Here is a 21,628-nt window from a genome sequence, read left to right as displayed (position 1 = left end):
CTAGTTTTGAGCAGCTACTATTAAATCGTTCTTACATGAGTTGCCCCTAAGCACTCGAGTCACATAATTTCCATTGATGTCAGATTGAAAGCCCATTGCATATCATTTCCCATTAGCACTGGAAACTTGTAAGTGCTTGTCCAAGTCTTGCTCCACCATCCTTGCCGCTGTTGCCCACACAGCATTTTATTCATACCTCTCTGAGAATTGATTTTCATTTATGTTCTGGTTATCTGTATATGCCTCTGTTTTCTAATACATGGCTCAACAAAATAAGATGTGCAGGCCATTGCTGGCCTGTGACCTGTTTTTCTAAATATGGTTATGTTGGAACACAGCCGTACTCATTCGTTTATGTATTGTGTCTGATTGCTTTTGCACTACAGTGGTAGATTGAGTCGTTGCAACTGGGCCCCTTTGGCCCACAAAGCCAAAAATGTCTACTATTTTACCCTTTATAGAATAAGTTTGTTGACCTCTGTTCAAATATATTGAGAGATCCTTAAAGTCAAGGGCTATGTTTGATTCTTTTTGGTTTTAGCTGAAAAGTCAGTACATTTAATGGAATCAATGAATGTTTGAGTCCTTTTGTGTGCTGGGTGCTGTTCTAGGTGTTGGTGGTACGTTCTTCAAAGAGCAAAGCAAAATCTCTGCTTTCACAGAGCTTATATTCTAGTGTTGAGGACAGTGGGGACAGAAGGAGCAATAAACTAAAAGAATATGTCAGTGATAAATATTATAAAGAAAAATAAACCGAGATGGGGGAAGAATTGCCACGATGGGTAGGTGGTATAGTGGTAGAAGGAGAATTGGTTTTATCTGGGTTCAGAGAGAAAGTGACACTGGAGCAGAGAGTCATGTGGATTCTGAAGACCTTGCAGGAGCGAGCAGGGGATTGATGTGTTTGGCATGTTTGAGGAGTCAGAACGAGGCCATGTGCCCAGAGCAGAGAAAGGAGTGGGTAGCGTTGGAGGAAGTGAGCTCACTGTCTGAGTCTGTGTTTTCTGGGGCTGGTTTATTCTGGTGAATTTCTCTCTGGGTGAAATGGGAAGCCCTTACAGGGCAGAGCAAAAGGAGATGCATGTTCTGTCATGTTTTAACAACAACAGGCTCTCTGGCTTCTGAGTGGAGGATAGACTATAAGGGGAAGGGCAGGAGTGAACAGAAGCCAAAAGATCATTTAGAAAGGTCTTATGATAGTCCACATAAGAGATGATGCTGGCTTGGCCCATGATAATAGAGATGAGGTGATGTGAACCCCAGATTCTGGCTTCTTCATCTAACTCAGTGCCTGGCACACAGTAAACATCTGTTGAAGGAATGAATAAAATGTCAGTATTTCCACTGAGGTCTCCCCAGTGGAATCCTTTCTAGAAATTCTCATCACACCTCTCTGGGATGGAATCCTGGCATCTGCGTTAAAAATATAGTCATCATAGCTCTCCAGACATAATCTGATGCTCATCCTTCTATTGAGATTCACTGGTAGGCATTCTTGTTTTATCTGAGAACAAAGCAGACCAAAAGGGCTACATTTTTCCTTTAATTTGTATGCTTCTGATGAGAAGGTAGAAGAACTTTGATTTAAAGATAATTCTACATTTTTCTGTGATTAACCAAAATAATTATTAATAGGTAAAAACCTTTCCATTTCTTCTGAGCCATCTGTAGGAAGAGGTGACAGACCAAGTGGGGATGATATGTTTCTTACAACAGCAACCCTAGGGTTTCCATTGCAGGTTATAGAAAGACGTACAAGCTTTAATATTTCAAGTCACAGTTGCTCTTTTATTCTTTCCTATGTAATAAATGCTAGTGAATGGTTGAAGATTTTTTAAGATACCAGGCTTTTATGAAGCCAGTAGCTGTTTAATTTTTAACAGGCTCAGGACATACTTTATACTTTTAATGATCAGTTACCATTCAGTTGGTAGCAAGATGAGCATTAATTTCACCAAAGCACCATATGGTATTTCTGAGGGATGCTATTTCAGAAGGGGTCAGGGTATTCTAGAAACCGTGAATTTTGTAAATAAGCAGAGGTGTGAATACAAACGATTGATTGTCAGAATCACTAAACATAGCTTTGGATGTGAAGCCTTCCCATAAATCCGGCTGAGAACGCTCTCCCCACCACCCCCATGGGTGATTTGAACCTCCCAACCACTGGGTGAACTGCACTGTTCTCCCACAGCCTGCAATGGGCTGCATCTAATATTCCCATCACTGGTGTGTAGACCTCTGTTAATGGTCTTGAAAGGGAGAAGGTTCAAAGCGGCTTGGTTCCCAGGCCTGCTAATGAGCATGAGGCCTCTTCACCTTGATGAACTGGGGTTTGTGTGGAATTCTTTCTACACTCTTTTTGATGGGAAGGCAGACGAGAGTTCACAAAAGCACTCAGGTCTTTATGGCAAGGGAAGCAGGCAGCTGGGCCACCCTCGGGTGGCCTGGAGGAGAGCAACAAAGCTAGCAGAGGTCATACCCAGGCCAACACAGCTCTGAGTGTGAGGCTGGACCTCCTGCCAGCCTGGCCTGTTGCTGGCAACAGTGACAAGCCCGTGATGGGATCTTTTTGGCCAAAAGGGTCCCTCAGCAGTTTTGTAAGCCTCCTTAAATTGCTTTCTCAACTGTAATCGTTATCATTGTCATAACATAACTTATCACATGAATATAACCACTGAAATCCTTGTTCTAATTAAATAAATCGTTGCTCTAAATATTAGTCATTGGTACTCAAACTTACTGCAGCCACTGAAAAAGCCCCCAGATATTTTTCTCCGCTTCGTTCTGCCTACCCACGTCCCACTGCTGGATTAAACAATAGAATTATTCAGAAGCATAATGAACACATGCCAAAAATATTGCCTCTATCACAATCATCTTTGTGAAAGTCAATGTTTTTTCTCAGGAATATATTTTGGAAAATGACATCCCACACTTAAACACGATCATCTCTGCTGAAATCCCCACATTTGATTTCATGTACATTTCATGCCCATTTCTATAGTTACTGCCTTCCTACTGTTCTGAAACCTGGTTTGGTATTGCAGAGTAAAAGTCCTTAAATCTCATATACCTTAATATGTAAGTTTATAAATTCAAATTTATAAAAGACTCTAGTTTATTGATGAATATTTCTACATTTTAATTTTCTGTGCGAGGTTAAACCTGACTCTGACACAATAAGATTATTCTGATTAAATACAAATTATGGAAATTACAGTTTCAATTACTTTCTAGTTTTGAATGAGGCCTTTTAAAAAACAAAACTGCAAAAAAAAAAAATTGCAAATTTTCAGTTACTGAACTTTGAGAAAATGTTAACTGGTATATGATGGCTCAGGATGCTTTTTCCTCCTTTTTTCCCCAGTGAATAGAGAGAGAATTATTTGGAATGTACACACACTTACACTTTCATGACCTGTGTTTGGAATTATTCTGAGACGCATTCAAAGCTGACACCCCCCTATGGTTGACCTCCCTGTGTCTAATCACATCTTACATTCTTGTTTCCAGATAGCTGATCAGCTTCCTTGGGTTTTGCTGATGACACAAGAGAGCTTTGCCTGAAGATGGAAACACTGGAGTCAGAACTGACCTGCCCTATTTGTCTGGAGCTCTTTGAGGACCCTCTTCTACTGCCCTGCGCACACAGCCTCTGCTTCAACTGCGCCCACCGCATCCTAGTATCACACTGTGCCACCAACGAGTCCGTGGAGTCCATCACCGCCTTCCAGTGCCCCACCTGCCGGCATGTCATCACCCTCAGCCAGCGAGGTCTAGACGGGCTCAAGCGCAACGTCACCCTACAGAACATCATCGACAGGTTCCAGAAAGCATCAGTGAGCGGGCCCAACTCTCCCAGCGAGACCCGTCGGGAGCGGGCCTTTGACGCCAACACCATGACCTCTGCCGAGAAGGTCCTCTGCCAGTTTTGTGACCAGGATCCTGCCCAGGATGCTGTGAAGACCTGTGTCACTTGCGAAGTATCCTACTGTGACGATTGCCTGAAAGCCACTCACCCGAATAAGAAGCCCTTTACAGGCCATCGTCTGATTGAGCCAATTCCGGACTCTCACATCCGGGGGCTGATGTGCTTGGAGCATGAGGATGAGAAGGTGAATATGTACTGTGTGACCGATGACCAGTTAATCTGTGCCTTGTGTAAACTGGTTGGGCGGCACCGCGATCATCAGGTGGCAGCTTTGAGTGAGCGCTATGACAAATTGAAGGTTAGTCCGATCTGCCTTAAGCCAACCCCTTTCTGCCAGAAAATGTCATGGAAATAAAAAGTGTATTCACTGCTAGCTACATGGCAGGTGAAGGTTTTCTCCTCACCTTTGTTATCTGATTAGTTTTAGCATGTTTTTGGCAGCCTATAAATGTTACACAATAAGGGTATCTTGTAAAAGTTGACTGCTGCTTGTAATTTTAGCGTTGTCAAGGTGAGGGCAAATTCTAAAAATCTGGATCATTTTCAATCCGTGCAGTTTTTCTGGATCATTTTCAATCCTTACAGTTCTTCCAAAGAGAGTGCTGCCTCTCTCTGAGAGAGAGACAGAGAGAGAGAGAGAGAGAATGACAGATAAAATCTGGCTTTGGGCATTTGGGGAACATTTACTTTTCTCACTCATCTGGGAAGACTAATTCACTCTCATTGTACCTGTATCTAGTTACTGCACAAACAAAAGAATAGAGGGAAGAATGTCTGTAGCAAATGTGGGGTTTTAGAGGACACGTGACCTTTTATTCCTTGTGTAAACGATATCCAGCTTATTGGTGAAATGCAATGCTCTGACAGTCTCAGGTTTCATGAAAGAATTCCTTTCCGTGTAGGCTCTTTATTCAGTAAGGTTACAGTCAAGACTATTTGAACTTCATTTTTTACATGAAATTATTAACCTAACTCCAGCTTGGGGGATAATGATTAATATGACTATATGTGAAATAAAAGGATCACTTTCTAGGCAGGGCGTGGTGGCTCATGCCTGTAATCCCAGCACTTTGGGAGGCCGAGGCGAGTGAATCACTTGAGGTCAGGAGTTCAAAACCATCCTGGCCAACATGGCGGAACCCCATCTCTACTAAAAATAAAAAAATTAGCCGGGTGTGGTGGTGGGTGCTTGTAATCCCAGCTACTCGGGAGGCTGAGGCAGGAGAATCACTTGACCCTGGTGGGTGGATGTTGCAGTGACCCAAGATCGCACCACTGCACTCCAGCCTGGGCAAAAGAGCGAGACTCTCTCTCAAAAAAAAAAAAAAAATCACTCTCTAAGTATGGACAGAAAGCACCAGGGAAGAAATAAGAAGCCAAGTCTCCAGATGTTTGTTCAATTTCAGGCAACGGTGGGTGTAATTATTGAAAACTCAGCTGAGAGAGTTTGAGTGAGATACTATGTTCATCAGCTAATTTTAGATCACAAGACACCAATTAAAAGAAAGGAAGTATAAATTAAAAGCTCTAAGTAAATATATATTGAAGTCCTTCCTCTCAGGAAAAACACATACCATGTTGTTGAGCAAACAAAATGAATCACATGATCAAAAGAGTGTTATCACTTAGAAAACAGTGTCACCTTTAACAAATGGTTTCTATCACCTCTTCTTAGCACTAATGCGTGGTTGTGTTTACTGGAACCACATAGTTTATTCTGTGACAGTGGGATTAACGGGCCACATCTGGGATTTGGCTTTGCTATTTCTTGACATGTTGAGGGAAGCCGACATGCTGAAGTGAATTCCTGCTTCTCAATGTCACTTGGGCAACAAAAGCATCACCTGGGCAGCATGTTTCACTTCAAGTATCCAAAGAATTACTGGTGCAAATCCATCTTTAAACCATGTAGAGGAAGTCAAGCACAAGGACTCAGGTGACACAGACAACAGAAGACAGCCACTGACAGGCTTTCCAGAACAGTGCATGGCAGCACCGGAGAAAAGTACCACCAAAGTTAATCATAGCAAAGGCAATGCGTGTATGAGCTGTGCCTCTAGAGCAAATTCTGCAGAAATTGATAAGGCTATTAATTTTTACAAACCAAAGTAATCTTTTTTTTTTTTTTTTTTTTTTTAAACCCCTTTTTTGGTTGGTGGTGGAGCTGAAGGGAGAATGTTTAGGATAACTGAACAGAGATGTTTGATTTTTGTTTTCCAAAATGTAAACATGCCAGATCTTCGTTTCTTTATTAAAAATGTTCCTTTGATTGGATTTGCACTACCTTTTAATGATTGTTTGTTAAAACACCACAATCATAATGATGTTCAATATTTAACAACTCCCAGGCTTGATATTTATTTAAATCTTGTGGTCAGGTTCTGCTCAGTACTCATGGCCTGTCACAGCAGAGTTATTAAATATTTACATAACATCTCCAAATTTATGAAGAAGTCCTGTCATGCTCTAGCCCTCTTTGTGATAAAAACGAAACTCTTCAGTTACGAGCCCTGCACACTTTAATTGAGCCAGTGGCCTATCGGTTGTTGTACTGTCACATGGAGGGCCTGACAATTAATGATGTGGTTTCTTTTTATTTCCTAGTTACAGAAATATAAGCATATAAACAGCATCCAATGCACTGAAACACATTTACAGCCGTTCAACAAGATATGAGCATTTGAACAAATAACTTATCAACATAGCATGTTTGTTTTAAAACATGCCACTTATGTTAGAATTTTAAAAATAATAATTATGACATTTGGATGTCTGATATTTCAGTTATCACATACTTATGAACATATATACATCCTTGTTTTATTTAAAACCTAAGCACAATATAAATGTTGATTTTTGAAGGAAATAATAGCATACCAAGAGGACCAAAACCAAGGAATTATATTTCTGTTAATTACTACTTTGGTCTGAAATGTGCTCTGAACATGCATTTTTCTGTAGCTCTAGGATCTCATATAGATGTGGATTTGTGATCATGTGGGAACACAGATAAAGCATGGAGGAATTTGAGGATGCTTTCATTGATAAGACAATACATTTGCTTTATTAATTTGCATATGTAAGGACCCTGGTGTCTTTGGAAACATTTTTGTCCTTCTGTTAGTAAAAGTTCATTATATGAAGAAGGGAATTCTGCAATTATTATGAAGAATAATTTCTTGCAATAATACTAAACTTTGGGGGACATATTTTACTCATTAGATCTCAGTATAAGAGATGTGTGTTTATATAAAAAATCAGAATATCATTTTGTACATTACAATCTTTTTCTAAGTGTAAAAGAAAAAAAGATAAAAATTCCAACATGTTGAACTCGTACAAATAAAATCATCCACATCATGTAAAATAGCATCGTGTCAGCAATCTAACGCTTTTGGAGACTATGCATTGAGAGGCACTCATGAAATATTGAAGCAAAGAGAAAATTAAGGTAGCATTTCCTAAACTCTACTAAGATAAAAAGAGAAAAGTTTTCCTGCCAAGTGCAAAGGTCTCTAAGTGGAGCATATCCATAATGTGGATATTTCTTTACATCATTTTAATTGAATTTTAAGAAACCTCTCAGTCCTTCAAACTTGGAGGAAAAATTTGATTTGTGAACCACATAACATGTAAGAGAATTTAATATAATTAATGCATTCCAGAGTTTTCAAGGAATTAAAATGCGGTAGTTCCTCTTTTTCTGTTCCAACATACAAGGTTGGAGCTCTTGTTTCTTTTCTCTAATTATACCTATAAAAATATACAAATTGAAGAAAACTGACCTTTCCTTGCCTTTCAGTTTCAGCATAGCCCCTTCAAATTAGCTGAAGCTGAAGTTCCAAACTATTGTTTTGCTATTCTTATTCTAAAGGCTGACTGAGGAAGTTTGTTTGTATAATGCATCTTTCAACGGATCATCCCATTGTAATTTTTTAATAGTTTGATTTAAAAGTTCAAATTAAAGCTCAGCATTTCTATGTAGCACTTTTTATCCGGAAGTGAAGACATGAGATTTCATTCTTGGGTTTAATTTATAGATTGTAAGGTGCTATGTTTGAAAAATCTTTCCCAGTTTGCAACTAGGAAAGTTGTAAGTGTATACTGAGCTAGACTTTTTATTATAGTTTCTATAACTTGTTTCTTCTTTGAAAACCAGTAGCAGGCATAGTGCAGGTTCTGGTGCTATGGTGTGTGATGCACACACATATTTGCATATACATATACATACATGCATTTATTTATTTATTTATTTAATATTATAATCTTCCTGAATCTAAGTTGGAGACAAATTCAAGTGACCAGTATTTTCATTAGGGATATTTCATTCTGCAGGCGAGAGATGACAACAAACATAGCAATAATAACTATATTCCCATCACTCAAAATATTTTATCTATTCCTTGAATGTTTGGTAGATGGATACAAGTCAACTTTGGACTTGGTATATTTTTTGTGGGAAGAGTCTTATCTTGAAGGGTTTTTTTTTGAAGTTACAAATATGTGTATTTTTTGAAATGTGTCTTTCTGTTTATTGGTTTCTAGTTTAAATCCCTTAAGATCAGGGCTCAAGACAATTGCATATGGTCTCACTTATGGATGCAATATCCTTTAATAAATATTAGATTAAGTTTATTGTATCTTCAAAATTTCCATAAGCTCGTTAATGTTTTCAGTCTGTGTAATCAATTAATGACTAGGAGAGGTGCACTTAGGCCTTCCACTCAGAGAGTGAAATTTTCTTTTTTTTTTTTTTTTTTAACTTTTAAGTTCTGGGCTACATGTGCAGATTTATTACATAAGTATACATGTGCCATGATGGTTTGCTGCACCTATCAACCCGTCATCTAGGTTTTACACCCCACATGCATTAGGTATTTGTCCTAATGCTCTCCCCCCTCTCGTCCCACACCCCAGACAGGCCCCAGTGTGTGATATTCCCCTCCCTGTGTCCATGTGTTCTCATTGTTCAACTTCCACTTATGAGAGAGATCATGCGGTGTTTGGTTTTCTGTTTCTGTGTTAGTTTGCTGAGAATGATGGTTTCCAGCTTCGTCGGTGTCCTTGCAAAGGACATGAACTCATTCTTTTTCAGGCCTGCATAGTATTCCATGGTGTATATGTGCCACATTTTCTTTATCCAGTCTATCATTGATGGGCATTTGGGTTGGTTCCAAGTCTTTGCTATTGTAAATAGTGCTGCAGTAAACATATGTGTGCATGTGTCTTTATAGCAGAATGCTTTATAATCCTTTGGGTATCTACCCAGTAATGGGATTGCTGGATCAAATGGTATTTCTGGTTCTAGATTTTTGAGGAATTGCCACACTGTCTTCCACAATGGTTGAACTAATTTACAACCACCAACAGTGTAAAAACATTCCTATTTCTCCACAGCCTCACCAGCATCTGTTGTTTCCTGACTTTTTAATAATCGCCATTCTAACTGGCTTGAGATGGTATCTCATTGTGGTTTTGATTTGCATTTCCCTAATGACCAGTGATGATGAGCTTTTTTTTCATATGTTTGTTGGCTGCATAAATGTCTTCTTTTGAGAATTGTCTATTCATATCCTTTGCCCACTTTTTGATGGGGTTGTTTGTTTTTTTCTTGTAAATTTGTTTAAGTTCCTTGTAGATTCTGGATATTAGACCTTTGTCAGATGGGTAGCTTGCAAAAATTTTCTCCCATTCTGTAGGTTGCCTGTTCACTCTGATGATAGTTTCTTTTGCTGTGCAGAAGCTGTTTAGTTTGATTAGATCCCATTTGTCAATTTTGGCTTTTGTTGCAATTGCTTTTGGTGTTTTAGTCATGAAGTCTTTGCCCATGCTTATGTCTTGAATGGTATTGCCTAGGTTTTCTTCTAGGGTTTTTATGCTTTGGGGTTTTACATTTAAGTCTTTAATCCATCGTGAGTTAATTTTTGTATAAGATGTAATTAAGGGGTTCAGTTTCTGTTTTCTGCATATGGCTAGCCAGTTTTCCCAGCACCATTTATTAAATAGGGAATCCTTTCTCCATTGCTTGTTTTTGTCAGGTTTGTCAAAGATCAGATGGTTGTAGATGTGTGATGTTATTTCTGAGGTCTCTGTTCTGTTCCATTGGTCTGTATATCTGTTTTGGTACCAGTACCCTGCTGTTTTTGGTTACTGTAGCCTTGTATAGTTTGAAGTCAGGTAGTGTGATGCCTCCAGCTTTGTTCGTTTTGCTTAGGATTGTCTTGGCTATATGGGATCTTTTTTGGTTCCATGTTAAATTTAAAGTAGCTTTTCTAATTCTGTGAAGAAAGTCAATGGTAGCTTGATGGGGATAGCATTGAATCTATAAATTACTTTGGGCAGTATGGCCATTTTCACGATATTGATTCTTCCTATCCATGAGCATGGATTTTTTTTCCATTTGTTTGTGTCCTCTCTTATTTCCTTGAGCAGTTGTTTGTAGTTCTCCTTGAAGAAGTCCTTCACGTCCCTTGTAAGTTGTATTCCTAGGTATTTTATTCTCTTTGTAGCAATTGTGAATGGGAGTTCACTCATGATTTGGCTCTCTGCTTGTCTGTTATTGGTGTATAAGAATGCTTGTGATTTTTGTACATTGATTTTGTATCCTGAGACTTTGCTGAAGTTGCTTATCAGCTTAAGGAGCTTTGGGGCCGAGACAATGGGGTTTTCTAAATATACAATCATGTCGTATGCAAATAGAAATGATTTGACTTCCTCTCTCCTATTCGAATACCCATCATTTCTTTCTCTTGCCTGATTGCCCTGGCCGGAATTTCCAATACTGTGTTGAATAGGAGTGGTTAGAGAGGGCATCCTTGTCTTGTGCCAGTTTTCAAAGGGAATGCTTCTGGCTTTTTTTTTGCCGAGAGTGAAATTTTCTAGTCCTCTTCATAGTTCTGTCATTTTGCTTGCTTTAGGCCTTTTGAACCTGTTATTAAGAACAATATGGCTGGGCATGGGGGCTCACACCTGTAATCCCAGCACTTTGGGAGGCCAAAAAGGAGCATTGCTTGAGCTCAGTTGTTTGAGACCAGCTTGGACAACATAGCAAGACCCTGTCTCTACTAAAAATAAAAATAAAAATTCAACTGGGCATGGTGGCATGTACCTGTGGTTCCAGTTACTCTGGAGGCTGAGGTGAGAGGATCATTGAGCCTGGGAGATCAGGGCTGCAGTGAGCAGTGATTACACCACTACACTCCAACCTGGGTAACAGAGCAAGACCCTGTCTCAAAAGAAAAAAAAAAACCCCACAATGAAAGTTAATATAGGTTTTTTGAGAGGTCATAAAAAATTAAGTTAATATGTGTTTAATTAATTAAGGTAATATGAACAGTAACAGTCCCTGCCTTCATGGAGCTTATAGTCTAGTAGGGCATTCCAACAGCTACTAAATACTTTCTCTGTTGATGGTGGCGGGAAGCACATTGTGCCCAAAGCAAAGGTACTGACCCCAGTCCTGAGAGATGGAGAAAGGCTTCCCAGAAAAGGGATCACTGCACCTACCATTTCCAAGCCTTGTATTAGAAAACAATATTGAATTTACTAGATGTCTGTAAAATCCCTGTTATCAGTCATTCCTTTTTAACTTTTTACCATGTATGATGTTCTTTGTGTAACCCTATATAGTTTTTCAAACTTGTTCACAATAATTCCCAGTTGATTTTAATCTAAAATACAGACACACTATATGATGTTTCGCCATGTGGTATGTGAATAACTCAGACACATGTCTTCTAAAATGTTGTAATTATATGGAGTTTCACCAGTTCCAACTGACTCCAATATGCAATTCTGTTTGTACTAATTTCATGGCAGCATTTGTTTAGTCTGCAATATAGATATGTATTTTTTTCCTTTTATTTTTAGTTGGACACTTAATAATTGCACGTATTTATGAGATACAGTCTGATATTTCCAAACGTGTATACAGTGTGTTGCAATGTATATTTTTTAATAGTTTCCATGTGATTAAAATAAGATTTCCAAATATTTGTAAAATATATTAAAACTATATTTTAATTTTGTTAGTTTGGTACAAGGATATTTATGATAGATGGAATAAAAGAAAGCATCTCTAGGCATATGTTCTTAATGGGAAACTCAAGGCAGCTTCCTTTTCCTCCTCCTCACCTGTCTATTTTCTGGATGAGTCCTCTCTCAACTCCTTCACCTGCAGAGAGCAATGTATTATTGCCTAGTGATTTATTATCGTTGGAATCATTCTTGGTAAGCTCAGAGAGTTCGAAAAATGCACATACAAGTACACATGGTACCTCTTCATCATGTGGCTGTGTAAACGTAATTCTTGAGCACCTTGTTAACGTTCTTGTGCTATATTTTACTCGTCTATAAAACAGGGCTAATGTATAGTACTTACTTTCACAGAAAATTGGGAGAGCAAAATAAAGTGTTTCATGTGCCTTAGCATTGTGCCTGGCCTACAGAAAGCCTGCAACACATGTCAGAATGACTGTTAGAAACTAGGAGGCAGAATGTGTAATGGTTAAGTGTGCGGACATTGGATGTAGACTGACTGCCAAATATTTTTTAACCACTGTCTTGTATTATGTGTATGTGAGATAAGAGTATATATTGTTGCTTTAATGTGTTTTGTAGTTTTGTTTCTAAAGCACCTGCCAAACGGCAGAGACGTGACAATTAATAAACACTTGTTGATGGACATGTGCAGAATTGATGCATTAGACGAGTGTTTTGGGATTCGGAGGAGGAAGAGATGAATCTGCTTTTGAGTAGACAATAAACCTTGCTTCAGGGTGGTGGGATTTAAGCTGCTTTGACAGATCTGTGGATTATGCATCAAAGAAGAGTGAGGTGCTCTGCAGGAGTGAGACCAGCAGAGACCTGTCAGTAGGAATAGGCAAGACAGCTTTGGAATTTTAGACAATCCTAGCTAGAGCACAGGGAGCTCCCAACTGGGGAGCCAGGAAAGAGGATATTGGAAGAGTCACCTAGACGGAAGGTCTTGAAAGTCTTTAAATGCAAGGTTAAGGGTTTAGGCCATTTTTACTATTTTCTATAGAGTAATAGTGAAGTGTTGTTTTTTTTTTGTTTTTTTTTTTAAGAGAGAGAGGTTAATATATATTTTCTGAAATAAATTTCATGTGAGAATATAAGAATGGATAGGGTTACTGTGTTCATGGAAGAAATAAAAGGGAGAAGAGACATTCACATTACTTTAGATTTTGTGGTCTCTCTTTTAATTGGCAGAAAGAAGTAGTATCACAGGTCAAAAACCACCACCCTGTCAACAGAAACATGTAAAATTGTGAGATTCAAGGTCCTGCCCCTTAAAACTAGGAAGAAACAGGAGATGTCGTTGCTGATTGGCTCTTAGATACAGACACAAATGTGATTCCTTTCCTGCTTTTCTAGTGCAGTAAGACACAGTGGGGACAATGCATGGTTATTTCTTCTGGCTTTTTGATTCACAATAAGGAGAATGCTGTTCAAACCTCCGAATGCCCACTATAAACCAAAATAATATTTTAGAGCCAGAAGCAACCTTGGAGCTCATGTCATTCCATCCTCATTCTGCAGATGAGGAAAGTAGGGCTGAGAATAGTAAAAGAAGTTTTCCTCAGTGACCTAGTGGGTTAGTGACTCTGAACTAGGACTAGAGCACAGTTCCCTGCTGTCCAGTTTTGTGTCTTTCCTGCTACTTCCTACAGCGGTTAACAGTGCCAGCCAGCACAGGCAGGATTGCCTTTTGAGTGGTTCTGAAATTTCTGAGGTCTCTTCTGAGGTTTTCGGGAGTAAACACAATGATTTTACGGTAATTTTTAAATGCCCACTTGGCCTGGCAATTAACCAGCCTCATGGGTGTAGGATGATGACTTACCATGCTGTCTGGGAATTATTGCAGAGATGTGGCTTTGCAATGATGCCTCCAGGGCCACCAAAATAAGTTGCCTAGAAGATGCTCCCATGCTGACATTTTCTATAGCTGAGCCAGTGTAGACTTGGTCATCTTGAAGGGCCAGACTTCATGCCTGGAGCTGTGTTCATGTACATGGACCCAGACAACCTCGGGGACACTGCAAAAGAAAGCAGAGTTAGGACAGTGATGTCAATGAGGAAACAAAGGAATTATGGTTGCAACTTAATGGGCTCACTAATTCCCTTCTTAGGATAATTGTTTTCCTGAATGTCTTAATATATAGATTATTCTTAGACTGGTAAATTTTTTTACATTGCCATGAAGTGGGCATGAGTAGTCTGAGAAACCGAATGTGGCTAAAGATTTAATTTATTTTCAGTGTGTGGCATAAACATTCTGGAAAAATCTGATGCAAATGCAATTGCAAAAATCCATTTAAAACTTAATCACTTTATATTCTGGACTTTTGGGTATGACACAACGGTGTTGCGTACCCATGAGGTATGGCCTTTAAGCTGACAAAGGAAAACACATTTTGCATGTGGCATCAAAAAGGAAAATGCTTATAAAGTGCCGAGCATGGTGACTGGCACATAGTAAGTGTTGGATGTACACCAGGTATTATTTTATCTGGGCATTTACTGTTACAATAAAACCTTCATTGGTATAATCCAATCGTGGATTTCTTGACAGTATCATAAATTACTCAGTGGTTATAGGGTTGATATGTGTTTCTGGCTGACATGGGAAACTTTGAACAACTCTCAAGGGAATTATAATTGGGTGGAAACTTTGATTTGTCCTTTCTAAACCAAGCTAAGTAGTAAAATGGACTTTTAAGAAGCAGTGAGTGGTGAATTGAAAGAAATGGCTTTAAAAACAAGGCCCAATTTGAAGTCTGGGGATGCGGGTGGCAGGGGCGTGGTTAATCTGATTGGATCAGCACCACAGGTGCTGTCAGAGCACCTACAGCTGTTTCCAAGAAAAGAAAAGCTGGCATTGGTTTATACTATGGCTGTCACATTTATACACATCTAGACAAATGAGGAAAAGATGGGTGACATGATACACAGTAAGCCTAGACTAGTCAGACGAGCTCAGGGGGCTGGCTAGCTTTTTTTTTTTTTGTAGGGTTGCCTTTGGTATGTGAGTAAATGATGAAGCAAGTTGGCCCTGGGCTGTGTGTTAGCAGCTCTCCCTCTTAGAATAGGAAGAGGGAGGAACTTCAATATCGACTGGGGCTGGAGGAAGAGGAAAGCGCTGAAGTGAAGGAGTTGTAGAAGAAGGCAGCTTCCAACCCCTCCACTGTAGGGGCCCTGGGGTGTTTTGTTCTCTGTGCTCTTTTCTGTGCCAGTTGTGCAGGGTGCCTAGAATAGTGGTATCATCGTCTGCCTCCTCCCTTATATCTCTTTTGCTATTTATTGAGGGGGAAAATCTGGAAAATATGGTTTTTATTTACATTGGGATAGACTAGGTTCTTATTACTGAAACAATATGGAAATCATGAGCAGCTTCTATTCCTTTTGTGCCTTTAAAAATATTCTTTTCCCTATCTGCTTTATCAGATCCTGCTTTTTTTAAAAAAAAAAAAAAGAAAGAAAAAACCTTATTTGTTTACTCAGGGAATATTTTATGTAGCTACTATGAGATAAACACTGAGTAAATTCTGGGAATGCAGAAATGAATAACAAAGATAAGTTGTTGCTTCCATGGTCTAGAGCTCATTATAACATGTAATAAGAATATATAGACAGGATATGAAAAGAGCTCCATGGAGCTCAATCAACGAGATAATTTTTAATGTGAATAATAATAATAAACCACTGACTTTGGTGTTGATATCTGGAAATTGCCTAATTCCAAAAGCTGAAGTGAAAATACATTTCAATAAAAAGCAACATTTACAGAGAACAAACAGTGACATTCACACTGTTCAGTCATTTGGAATTGCAAGTAAGGGCAAAATATGAAGACTCCAATCCATGAAAAAAGCCAGCTGGACGCTTTCTTATGAAAGGTCTACTGTTCGCGGGCTGGACTGGTAGCCCTTCTCACGTGCTTTCCTCAGAGGTCTCCATTTCCTTCCTGAACAGGGCTAATAGGTCAGATAAATATCCAGGCTCACAAGCAGTTTATGTCATTTCCACTCTGAAAGGATCCATCCCTAGGAAGATATTATGGGAGCAAACTTGCGGAAGTGCTATTGTGTTAACCAAGCCAGCTGGTGGGTTTGCTTTATCTGTTATGGAATTTTTACCAACTTAGGTGTTAGGATGAATATCCTGACCTGGTAGAGTGTTTATTTCCCCCTTCTTTGACCCTTGACACAGCTGTTTAGAGCTCAGTCGCTCTTGGTTGACATGGTCAGATTCAAAGCCAAAAAAAGTGAAATGGGCAGGCTTTTAGACTCACACACTGAGTATGGCCTGTGTGAGTGAGTCTGAAAGATCTAGGAGACATGGGGAAGCCGTATGCATTTCACTTAAGGAGCTTGGAGGGAGATGCTATTGTTGCCTCTGGATTGTTGATTTAAGCTCTAGAGGGTCCCAGCAAACAAGGGCCTCACTTATTTATAGTGTCCAGCTTGTTAACTGGTTCCAGTAGCTCTTTCATTCTAAATACCCTGACTTGATCATTACAGATTCTATGCATGTAAGAAAATATCACATGTACCCCATAAATATGTACAAATATTATGTATCAATACAACGTTCATCTGAAAACATATTAGGCAAGGCCATAGGGCTGCCTCCATACCTCTAGAAAACTGTCTTGTAGGTCAGGGCTGAGTGGTAGTACAGGAAGGTGGAGTAATCTGTCAAGATGCTGCTTTAAGTTGTTTTGAGATGTGGTTCAAGGGTGTTTGTTGATCAAACACCAAGAACCAGCTATTACCAAGAATAGTAACTAGCATTTGTAAATCTCCAGATTGACAGTTTGCAAAGCACTTTCAAGTATTATTTGATCCTTGGAACAACCACGTATCTCCTCCAAAAATATGGGAATGATAATACCTGCTCATTAGGGATCTTGGGAGGATTAAATGAGATAATATAGGTCCAAGTGTCTAGCCTAGCATTTAGTGGGTGGGAGCAGCTGGGTAAATAGGAACCATCTTTAACAATGCAGAACATGAGGCCATGGAAAATTCAAAAGCATAACTATAGTCAGATGACTACGTTTTGGAACTCAGACCCAGGGACGCTATTTTGCCCTTGACTAATCGTCACCTATGATTAAAGCAGAAACAACTATGGTCCAAACATAGCACCCTTAAAAAATTAGCGAGAAAGAAAGAGAGAGAGTTTGAGTATGGAAAGAGCAAGTATTTTTGCCTTCACTTTTGACACACAGGCTCCCTGGACTGAGCAAAGAAGTTCCCTTTGAAGTGGTGACTATGATTGAAGATGAGCTAGTTTCCACTCTAATATAAATAAAGAAGTAAAAATACAAAGTTGAAATATGGAAATCCATATGGAATCATTTTATTTACTTACAGCAATATTGAATTATCCAATACTCAATAGTTTCTCTGTACCTAAGTGTTAACATAAATGAATGAATCTCTGATGATCCCTAAAATCATTTCATCACTTGAAATGTGATTATTTATTTACCCTGGCTAAAAATGTAAATTTATAGTCTTGGTCTATGAGTTCAACATTTCAAATTTCTTAAGAGACCAAAACGAGTTAATATTTGCATTTAGTTATTCATGCCAAAGCGTGGATACATATAAAAATGGTCACCATGTGTTGGTCAATAATAAAACTTTTTGATCTGTTATCCATTCCTCTTTCTAGGATCGCTAATCAGTCAGAATTGCAGATTTAAATTGGTTTCTAAAACAAAGATATCTCAAACATGGTTGTGCACAAAGCCACTCAGGGTTCATATATATATATATGTATGTGTGTATACATATATATATGTATTTTTTTAATTTCTTTTTTTTTTTTAGACAGAGTCTCGCTGCATAGCCCAGGCTGGAGTCCAGTGACGTGATCTCGGCTCACTGCAACCTCCACCTCCCGCATTCAAGCAATTCTCCTGCCTCAGGCTCCCGAGTAGCTGGGATTACAGGCATGTGCCACCACGCCCGGCTAATTTTTGTATTTTTAGTAGAGACGGGGTTTCGCCAGATTGGCCAGGCTGGTCTCGAACTCCTGACCTCAGGTGATCTGCCCGCCTAGGCCTCCCAAAGTACTGGGATTACATGATGAGCCACCGTTTATAAGATTCAGCAGATCTGAGACAGGTTTAGAGTCTGATTTCAACTTGTGTCCTGGCCTTGCCATTTTAGAATTGTGCGAACTTAAGGGAAAAAAACAAAACTAACTTTTCAAGCCTCAATTCCTCATCAGTAAAACAGAGGTAATAATTCAGTAATAACTCCATAATGCTTGTCCCCTAGGAAGCCCTAGACAAAGGATAGTGGTTCTTCTTTCCATTACTATTGTTATTCCTTGAATGCCTCTATCTTTACCCCGTTATTCTAAATTTTAAGCCTTTTCTGTAGTTATATGGACAACGCAGTTGGCCCTCCATATTTGTGGGTTCTGCATCTGAGGATTCAACCAATCATAAATCAAAAATATTTGGAAAAAAACAATTAAAAAAGGTAAAAACACAAAGTATAACGACTATTAATTGTATTATTAATTAATAATTATTGTATTAATTATTATAAGTAACCTAGAGATGATTTAAAGTATTGCAGGATATGGGTAGGTTATATGCAAATATTATACCATTTTATATCAGAGAGCTGAGCATCCATGGATTTTTAGTATCTGTGGGAGGGTCCTAAAACCAATCCCCTGTAGATATTGAGGGATGACTGTATATGTTCTTATACAAAGTCAAACAATACAGTTTATGTAAGTGAATCCTCAATCCTTCCAGCTCTTCCTCTACCAACTCTTGATTATTCTTAAAGGACCAACTCAAATCTCATGGAGGACTACTCTAATTTAACTTTTAATAAAATTATCTAATCTCCGACATTCACTATTTTTTTTTTTACCACTCCTTCATCATTACATGCTGTTTGTGTATTATTTAATATTCTTTGGGCCAGATTCACAAAGGATAGGATAAAATAATACCATGTACAGTGGCTTACGTTTGTAATCCGAGAACTTTGGGAGGCTGAGGCAGGAGAATCGCTTGAGCCCAGGAGTTCAACACCAGCCTGGGCAACATAGTGAAACCCTTGTCTCTACAAAAAATTAAAAAAAAAAAAAAATTCCAGGCATGATAGCACACGCCTATGGTCCCAGCTACTCTGGAGGCTGTGGCAGGAGGATTGCTTGAGCCCAGAGTTGGAGGCTATGGTGAGCCGTGATCACACCACTACACACCAGCCCGGATGACAGAGAAAGACCCTGTCTCTAAAACATTAAAAATTAAAAAATAAACCTACTTTGGGCATAAGTCTTCCCTCCCCAATCGTGTTTCAATTTCTCAAGCCCAGTGACTGTATTTTGTGTTCTTTTATATCTGATTACTCATTTTTCAACGACAAGAGCATTCTGAAAAGCTACAAGGTATTTTATCAGTAGTAAATAGTTGTTGAAACAAGTTGAAAAAGCCTGTAATGATTTAATTAGATTGCAGTCTGTATTGTGTAGGTAGAAGCTGCCCATCAGATTAAAAAAAAGGAAAATCCTAGCCCACCAGCCATTCTTTCAAATTTTAAATACATAGTTAAGCAAAATAATGCCTTTCAGGTCTCTGCACTCCTTTCTGAATCTACAAGTTTCTTCTCAATGATTTCTTTCAAGAAAGTCTTATAAAGAGACCATTTGAATTTTTAAAACTCTAATTCAGGCAGCAGTGATCAAATATTTGTGATTCACAAAGGATAGGATAAAATAATACCATGTACATATACAATCGGCCCTCCATATCTGTGGATTTCACATCTGTGTATTCTACCACCCAAGGACTGAAAATATTAAAAAAAAAAAATGGTTGCATTTGTTTGTACTGAACATATATAGACTTTTAAAAAATCTCTAAACAATACAATGTAACAACTATTTACTAAGCTTTTACATTGTATTAGGTATTATAATTAATCTAGAGATAAAGTATATGGGAGGATATACATAGGTTATATGCAAATACTATGCCATTTTATATAAGGGGCCTGAGCATCTGTGGATTTTGGTATTCATAGGGGTCCTGGAACGAATCCCCTACAGGTACCTCGGGACGACTGTATATATTTTGTGTGTATATTTTGTTCCCTATTGCCTCAGAATAGAGTTTAATTCCACTTTGAGACAGGATGATAAGGTATCATGAGGACCATAGGGTAAACTTAGCAATATACAATTGCTTAGCTTTCGAAACTTGGGAGAGGAAGGGGCTGCCACTGGCGCACAATGGGTCAAGGGATGCTACTAAACATCCTGAATGCACAAGACAGCCCCCCAAACAGATAATCATCCAGCCCCAAATGTTAGTGGTGCCAAAGCTGAGATACCCTGAGTCGAAGCAAAGCATCTTTGTTAATGACATAAGAGAAATGCTCAGTTTTACTCTTACAGACGTTTACTTCTTAGTGTGACCCCTAAACCAAATCTATTTTGAGATGTAGAGAGCTGAGACATTGCAGAGCTCCCCTCCCGCCATCTGCAGATGCCCTGAGTGGCAGCCTGGCAGCCTGGCAGCCTGGAAGCAGCCCCAGAGTTCTGTGCACAGCGGGCTTCTCTCACCCATGCCCCCAGCCCGACTCTGAGCAGTCTGGGCCCGCACATGCCAGCCTTCAGGCTGTTTCAACAGTATTTAAACCTCCAAAGGCTTATGAAATATTCTTTAATCCCTTCCCAAAACATGATTTAGGTGTATTTGATATTATCTGCTATCCCCCAGATTTCCTAGTGTTTGCAGCTCATTTTCAGGACTACCTTCCAGGTGTAGCCATCTGTGTCAGAGACAGGAGAGCCTGAGGCTTTCCTCCAAGTGGGGAGTCTGCAGAGAACAGGCTGGCAGCTGAGATTTTCGCCCAAATGGCTTATATTTGATGTATAATAGTTTTAATTGTGATATTATTAAAAGTGAATTATTTCCATAGATCAAAAGTTAACTCATTAAATCTGTTAGTCTATTTTAAGTTGGTCTTCCAAAGGAACTATTTATATTTATATAGCATTGCGTCTTTATCCTTGCAAAACTGTGGATTCTAAACTCCTCAAGTCAGAGACTTGGAATAGCATAAATCAGATGTGAGTCTTCATTGCTGAGGCTGAATTTATTCAGTCATAATTTCCAAGCGTTTGTTCCTGCTGAAAGGTACTACTTATTTCACAAGAAGTTCATGTCATGAAAGCGCTGAGCTCGAAGGGCCATCACGAATATCTAGTCCAGTGGTTCTCAACCTGGCTGCACAGGGATTACCTTGGGCAGGAGCCCAGCCCAATGGGACAAGATCTTCTGGGGTGCAGCTCAGGCATTGGGGTTTCCCCAGAACTACCCCAAGTGATTCTAATGTGCAAACTTGGTGGAAAAAGTTTATTCTTTTCCAGTCCCTCGGTTACAATGAGTAAACTGAGGGTCAGATTAATTCATAAAGGCAGAAGTCAGCAAACACCGTAAAGGACTAGCTACTAAATCTTTCTGGCATTGCAGGCCATATGGTTTCTGTGGGAACTGCTCAAAAGCAGCCATAGGCAATTCAGAAACAAATGGATGTGGCAGGCTGCCAATGAAACTCTATAAAAACAGGTGACTGGCCGGATTTGGCCCGTGGGCCATAGTTTGCCAACCCCTGGTTTAGATCTCAC

General features: G+C 39.1%; 1 protein-coding gene across 9 annotated transcripts in view; it reads left to right on the top strand.

Moving 5' to 3' along the window:
* The window catches only part of MID1 (midline 1), a 384,641-nt gene that overhangs the window by 259,155 nt on the left and 103,858 nt on the right, over positions 1 to 21,628 (top strand). For 7 of the 9 annotated variants that reach the window (XM_063660355.1, XM_063660357.1, XM_054470942.2 and 4 more), the window contains exon 2: positions 3,517 to 4,232. In XM_063660355.1, the coding sequence (XP_063516425.1) occupies positions 3,573 to 4,232 (660 nt within the window). In that variant the 5' untranslated portion in view covers positions 3,517 to 3,572. The remainder of the gene's footprint in view (positions 1 to 3,516; positions 4,233 to 21,628) is intronic. The other 2 variants (XM_063660359.1, XM_054470943.2) reach the window with 1 other exon arrangement.

Source organism: Pongo pygmaeus, chromosome X, assembly GCF_028885625.2.
Source record: "Pongo pygmaeus isolate AG05252 chromosome X, NHGRI_mPonPyg2-v2.0_pri, whole genome shotgun sequence".
In the NCBI taxonomy this organism is placed as follows: Eukaryota; Metazoa; Chordata; class Mammalia; order Primates; family Hominidae; genus Pongo; species Pongo pygmaeus.
The sequence above is the reverse complement of the archived record's forward strand: the minus strand, read 5'-3'. Positions and strand labels throughout refer to the sequence as shown.